Source organism: Hakea prostrata, unplaced genomic scaffold (genome assembly GCF_041222555.1).
Source record: "Hakea prostrata isolate BN-2017 unplaced genomic scaffold, UWA_Hpros_2 contig_70, whole genome shotgun sequence".
NCBI lineage: Eukaryota > Viridiplantae > Streptophyta > Magnoliopsida > Proteales > Proteaceae > Hakea > Hakea prostrata.
In genome coordinates, this window is record NW_028291189.1 from 192,212 (window position 1) to 199,667 (window position 7,456).

The 7,456-nt window shown below is 39.9% G+C and overlaps 1 protein-coding gene across 1 annotated transcript; it reads left to right on the plus strand.

Annotated features, from left to right (window-relative positions):
* Positions 1-2,207: 2,207 nt before the first annotated feature.
* LOC148999007 (Late embryogenesis abundant (LEA) hydroxyproline-rich glycoprotein family) lies at positions 2,208-5,520 on the plus strand. The gene has a single exon (XM_089141540.1). The coding sequence runs from the start codon at positions 2,362-2,364 to the stop codon at positions 2,923-2,925; it is 564 nt and encodes a 187-aa protein (XP_088997666.1). The 5' UTR covers positions 2,208-2,361; the 3' UTR covers positions 2,926-5,520.
* The last annotated feature ends 1,936 nt before the right edge of the window (positions 5,521-7,456 follow it).

Consider the following 7,456-nt stretch of genomic DNA (forward strand, 5'->3'; position numbering starts at 1 on the left):
CAGGGTTTCCGGGTTAGGGTTAGGGCTGGATTTCACAACGGGCACCTGGTAGGGTCTGCAAGGTGGGTCACCTAGGGCTGCCCTACCTAATCGACACACCCCTGGAAATTGTTCCAAGCGCTTATTTTCTTGGCGGTTGCTCCATGCCACTATTATATCACTTAGGACACACATCAGGAGGGTCTTACCTAATCTTGGAGATCTTCCGAAAGCACCATCTACAAACTCCTAAAACCACTTTTCCAATCCATCAACACTTGTGTCAAATCTTCTTGCGAAACTTAGCAAATCTTCAAATTCATCATCTCCACCATCCGATTCCATTTGTTTAGGTTTCAATCCAATGGTCTCTACTTGGATGACCTACAATATGGGTTTTTGAGTTAGATCCTAGGGGATTTCATACTCAATTTGTTCAACCCATTTGGAGAAGTGTTTTGCTCCTCATCTGTCCTTACCATTGCTTAGTTACCACTTTGGTTGAGGTCACATTGTATGTGCCAAAAAATTTCCTCAAAAATGATTTTCAACAATTTTAGATATGCTGATGTTTCAAAGTTTAAACCGAGCTAAGGTATCTAAATTAGGCTTACAACGGGTTCTCTTTTTCCTTGGCATATCGAGGACTTTCAAAGTATCTTAGGAGAACTTAGGGGTTTGGGAAGAAAACTATCATACAACCGACCTATATTTACTGCTTCATCATCCCGCTTCAATTAGTTTACATGATGTAATTTAGGACCTGTTTGATAATTCACAAAGTGTTTCTACTTTAAGAAAAACCAAAAACAATTTTACACTTTTTAGGCATTTGATGAAACATGCTTTTGGAAGTAGAAAATTTGAAAATTGTTATAAAATTTACAAAATTTGCTATTGTTCTATTTAGAGTGCCAAATTTTATAAATACCTATTAAAAATGTCTCACTTAAACCCAACTTGCACAGAATTTTACTTCAAAAAAAAATGCAACAACTATTTCCCGAATAAATTTTTTTTTTATATAAATTTCAATTTATGTTGCAAAAAAATCATTCAAAACGAAATAGTTTTTCAGTTAGAATTTCGTTTGAGAGAGAATTCTTCCACACTCAAATTAGTGAGTGGGAGATTTATATTAATAGTATAAGAATTACAATTCAAATATTTGAATTTGAACTACAACTTGTTTACAATCAAATTCTACAACTTGTTGATACTTAACTATAACTCAAACTCTTTTTGATTGGTTGGAGATAAGATCAATCGAGGATAGAGCTAGTTACGGTGGATTTGAATTTGAATTCAAATACTTATCCTTTACACTCCCCCACAAGGTCATTGGTTGAGAACAGACAATGAGCTCGGACTTTAAAATTTTGAATCTTGGAGCAGATAAGCCTTTGGTGAGAATGTCTGCGATTTGGTCTCTTGTGGGAACGAATCGGATTGAAAGATTTTTTGTGGCAACTTGTTCATGAACAAAATGATAGTCAATCTCGATGTGTTTGGTTCGTGCATGAAAGACCGGATTAGCATCAAGGTAAGTAGTTCCAAACTATCACAGTATAGAGTTGGTGCAGAAGTGACAACCCCTAGTTCAAGCAGTAGTTGACGTAACCATATTAGCTCAATGGTAGCATTAGCAACCCATTTGTACTCAGATTTTGTAGAAGAGCGGGTCATAGTGGGTTGTTTCTTGGAACTCCAAGAGTTTGAATTTGAATTCAGAGCCTTATCATTTACATTTTCTTTAATTTTTCTACTTTTTGAAGCTAGAAGCACCAGAAAATTTTTTTAGTGACCTAGTAAACTAGTCGTTAGCCTAGGCCAACTCTGAACCAATTTTATTTTTACCATTTATTCTATCCGGATTCATCATTGAACTGGACCACCAGTTGACAATTTTGTGGTAACAAACAATATATATCATACTCGTGTGAAGATTTAAATTTTTTTTTTAATATAAAATTTAAGCATTTAGATGATTTGTTTCTAAAGAGAACCCTGAAGACAGCTCATAGATGATTCGTGTGAAGCATTTACAAGTTTTGACACATGGAAACTGACTTTCTTTTTTATTTGTTATTTTTCAAGATGATGTTGTTATCCATACTTGAATGTTGATGTAAGGTTGAAAATAGATGAGACAAACCATTTAAGATACCAACGAGATAACATACGCGCATCCTATTTGAATATCTGCCGTACTATCCTAAATCCCTTAATGAAAAGGGAGGAAATTGTCAACATTTCCTTTACCCCACAAGGAGTACATCCCTCTCTTCGGAGTCCTTAGCGGAACAGAAGCAAGACCAAGTCTCTGTAATCTGCAGGGAGAAATAGATTGTATTCCTGTAAAGTCAGACATGTAACCAAATCATGAGCACGAAGAGAAAGGACACAAATTGGAGCTGGAGCTCGGCACTAATCGGGGCGGCATCAGCGACAGCGGCAACAGCAATCATACTGGGGAAGCCAAGGGATCCCACTTTCCATCTGGTCTCCATCACTCTCAACTCCTTCAAGCTCAACTTCCCCGTGGTCGACGCCGAACTCATCCTCACGGTTCACGTCACCAACCCCAATCTCGTCCCTATCGACTACTCCTCCACTGCTATGTCCATCATCTACGACGGTTCCTTGCTGGGCTCTGCCCAAGTACACGCCGGCTCCCAACCTGCCAAGTCTTGTCAGCTGCTGCGCTTACCTGCAAGACTCGACGGCCTCGAACTCGTCTCCCACCACGCCTCCCGCTTCCTCTCAGACCTCGCCCGACGGGAAATGATCATGGACGCCACCGTGGACATCACCGGCACCGCCAAGTTGCTCTGGTTTGCCCACGGCTTCAATGTCCACGTTGAGAGTCACGTTGTCGTAGATCCCGTCTTCCTTGATGTCATCAACCAGGAGAACAGGTCCCAGCTTGATTTGATGCTCACCTGAGGGCAGCCTATAAGAGAGAAAACTCTGTACAGAGAGCATTCGGACCAACCAGATTAATATTTGGAGCTCCTGATAATTCTGTTCGTGACTTGAACAGCTTCCATGATTTAGAGATCTCGCTGGATGTTAATGGGTTTGCTCTTGTTCCAGACATATTCATGAATTGAGATTGCTAACTGACTTTTTGAGCTCTAATAATCCTATTCATGACTTGAATAGCCTCCATGATTCAGGTATCTGGCTGGATGTTGTGGGTTTTTGTTCTAGACATATTCGAGAATTGAAATTAGGAACTGGGTTGCTGTAGAATAGTCTTTGTTTTCCGGCAACGATGCCAATCTGTTGCTTTCAGAAACAATTTCGGACCGAAGATAATGTGATACTTAAGTCAGGCTTCTGTGTAGAATCTTACAAAGCAGAGCAGGTAAGATTCCAAGTGACTGTTATTATTGTTTACTATATTTACATCAAGTGAGGTGGAGATGTGATTATTGGCTTCCTTGACTATGTGTAGTACTGAAATAATGACGGGATTAGCAATTTTGATGGCATGGGAATTAGTAATTATTGTGCCATCAATCTGGGCTCCTCATTTCTTGAGTTTTCTTTTAGTTGGTGGGGGTAGTATTGGATTGTTGGCTCAATGAAGTGTGACCTGAGGAATGTTGATATGACTAGATTTTCGATGGGTTTAGCCTTGACATGGGTTAGCAGGTTAGCTTCGTGACTGCAGATTTAATCAGATAGAATCTCTTGTATGCCATCGATTATTCTGATATTTGGTGGGTGTTATTTGGAAATGACAAATACCTTGCAACAGATCTTCCATGTACCGTAGCTAGTTCCACAAACTGGAGATCAAACCCATGTCCTTAGTTTGAGTACTTACGTTTGCATTTCAAATTTTTCAAGTTTTCATCCTAAAGTTTATGCTAATAGAGGGTACCATGTTTGCAAAGCATCTTGCTAAGTTTCCCAACTTTGCATCATTTAGTTCAAGTTAAAAATGTGGAATGGTTTGAGTACTTGTGCACGTTTGTTTTTGTTAGGGACAATGGATGCACAATCACAAACAGAGAAGAAACACAAGCAAAAACACACAAAATGAATTTAACATGGTTCGGCAAAACATTGCCTACATCCACTAGAGAGAAAAAAAGTTTCATTATTTCAAAAAACCTCACACCACTCTCACACTCACAAAATGTTATCATTTGCCTCTTTTTTTTCTTAGGTTATCCCATAGAGACTATTTATATGGAAACCTAAAACCTAATCCCAATATAATTACAACTTTAACCCAATACCCAAATCCTGTTTCAATTACAACTATAATTACATGGATCCCTAGAATACAAGACGCCTGCCTGCTCACCGGGTAGCGGGATCCCCATGTCAGTCTACGACACAATGTGAAGCACGAGCCATACTCAACAATCTCTCACTTGGCAAATGTTTTACATGCTTCTTCAAACCCAAAGCAGTTGTACACCATTCAAACTTCTCAGAACTCACTGCCTTGGTAAGAAAATCAGCACTATTTACTTTTGTGCCAATTTTCTCTAGCATCACAACCTTTTGTTCTATCTTCTCTCTTATAAAATGGTATCATATGCTGATATGCTTGGTCCTTGCATGAAAACCTGGGTTTTTAGCCAAGAATATAGCACTCTGACTTTCACACCTAACTGTTAGTCCACCTTGTGTAAAACCAAGCTCTTTACACAACTTACGCAGCCAAATCACTTCCTTGGCAACATGTATCAAGGCCATGTACTCTGCCTCTATAATAGATAAGGCAATTGTGCTTTGCCTCTTGCTCATCAAACTGATAGTTCTGCCAAATAAGGAAACAACATATCCACTGGTAGATCTTCTACTATCAATGTCACCTCCCCAGTCAGCATCCATTGAGCATTGTAGCTCTAATGGTGGCTGACCCTTTGAGCTCTTCATGCCTTCATAGCATAACTCAAAATCAAATGTACAGCGAAGATAGCGAAACACGCTTCACTGCCATCCAATGCTCTTTCCCTGGTTTGGACATATATCTGCTCAATACTCCCATTGCTTGGACAATATCTGGACGAGTACAAATCATGGCGTACATCAAACTCCAACAACACTTGCATAGGAAATTGATGCCATCTCTTCTTCCTCCTTTTCAGTCTTGGGGCACTGGAGAGTTGATAACTTACAACCTGTAGACATGGGAGTTTTTACTGGCTTGCAATCTGACATATTGAATTTTCTTCAGAACATTTTTAATATATTGCTTTTGATTCAACCACAACCTTCCTTTTTCACAGTCCCTCTCAATCTACATCCCCAAAATTAGATTTGCTGGGCCGAAATCTTTCATCTCAAACTACTCTGCTAGAAGTCCTTTAACTATGCCAATCATCTTCATATTGTTCCTAACAAGCAACATATCATTTACATACAAGGTTAGAATAACAAAGTTACTTTCTAACCTTTTTACATAGGCACAATGACCAACATCACAACAATCAAACCCAAGCTTCAAGACATATGAGTCAAATTTCTGATACCACATCCTGGGAGACTGTTGCAAGCCATACAAAGACTTATTTAACTTGCACACTAAGTCTTCATTTCCTCTTACCACAAACCCCCTCGTCGCTTCATCATAGATATCCTCTTCCAAATCACCATAGAGGAATGCGATCCTTACATCCAGCTACTCCACCTCCAAATTATATGTAGCTGTGACAAATAGAACAAGTCGTATGGAATTTAATTTTGCAACTGGTGAAAATATGTCACCATAATCAACCCCTTCTATCTGAGAGTATTCATTTTCAACCAACCGAGCTTTGTAGTGTTTTATCTCCCCATTTGCACCAACCTTTTTCTTAAACACCCATTTGCACCAACCTTTTTCTCTGTTTGAAATCATCTGAGCTTCTAGCTTGCTTTACTGTGCTTGGATCGTCACCTATGATATTCATGGCATAGTTATCATTACTGGCATAAATGATATAGTAATCAGGTGTATACCTCTCTGATAGTCTTCTCTCCCTTGTGGATCTCCTTAACCCTGGACCAGCTACTACTTCAACCTCAGCCTCAACTTCTATTTCAAAATCTATATCCTCTGTCTCATTAGGTTCGACAGATGCAAAATCTGAATTTTCTGCTCCACTTTGTGTGTTAATTGACTGTTCTTCAAAGCCCACATCCAATGTTACTGTCTGTGGCCTTTCTAGAGCATCTGGAAAAATCTGATTCAAATTTAATTATCTGAACACAATATCTCTATTGTAAGAGATGCATCTAGTTTTTGGATTCCACAACTTATATCTCTTCATACCATCCTTGTACCCAATAAAGATGCATTTCTCTGACTTCATATCAAACTTGTTTCTTTTCTCCTTTGGCACATGCACATATGCCTCACAACCAAACACTCTACCAAACAATGCTTCAAACGGGGTCTAATCCTCCAAAGCTGGTGTAGGGGACCTGATTTTGAGATAACATGCAATACGCACCGCCCCCCCCAAAAAAAAACAACAAAAAAAGCACGAAAAAAAAAAAAAACCTCGCCCCCTCCGTGGGGGTCCAACCCCACCCCCCCACCACCCCATCGGGGTGTGAATATTTGAGTAAACCCCCCCCCCTCCCCCACCCCCGGGCGAGCGAAAACACCCCCCAACCCCGGACCCGGGAAAATGGTGGGAGGGGGGCCGATGACCCGAAGTAAAGTAAGAAGTCAGCTTTGGGCCATCCCAGTGGAGGACTTGGTGTCTAGCTTTGAATCCATGAAAGTTGATGATGAAGTTCTATTTATGGAAACTGAATCTTGATGAAGATCGGATTAGCTGATGGACTTGGAGTGCTCTCTATCTTGGTTTGAAGGCATTTCTACCTATTAGGTAAGTCACTTGACATGTGTGCAAAACCCCTTTAGGATTGGATTTGATCTGGGCCTTCAATTCCCTGTTTTGGATTTGTCGTCAGCATTGGTTGACTGATTGGTCGACTGGGCCAGTCGACCAATCCACTCGACCAATGAGTGTTGTCTTTGGCAATTAGGTTTTTCTTGCTCTATTTAAGTCCAATCTCAAGTCCACTTCGTATTTGCTGCCTCCAAACTCTTTGGAACGAACCAAAGACCTCTGCAAGTCATCTCCCTTGCATCCTTGGTGATTTTCTTGACGGATCTTCGTCGAAACTCTTCTTTTTCGTCAAAAGGTATGTCTACACTCTCTTCTTCTCCTCCATCTCTGATTTGCTTTCCTTTTTGAGTTGAGACAGTAGAGGAGATGCTGCATTCTCTGTTGCAAACATCTCTGGACTTGTCTCTCATGATCATCCTAAGGATTTGAGGCTAGAACAATGATCTTAACCATGATCATTGCAAGCTTTTGAAGGAATCATTATCAAACCATGATCTAATCTTTGCTAAACTTCTGATTTGAATTCTGATCTCCTTGGATCTTCTATATTGATCATGTTAGTAGTTAATTGCTGTGTTTTCTTTTCATGATCCATGATCTATCAATCT

What these genes read in the sequence shown, in the direction of transcription:
- LOC148999007 (XM_089141540.1), top strand. Translation starts at nt 2,362, where the DNA reads ATGAGCACGAAGAGAAAGGACACAAATTGGAGCTGGAGCTCGGCACTA.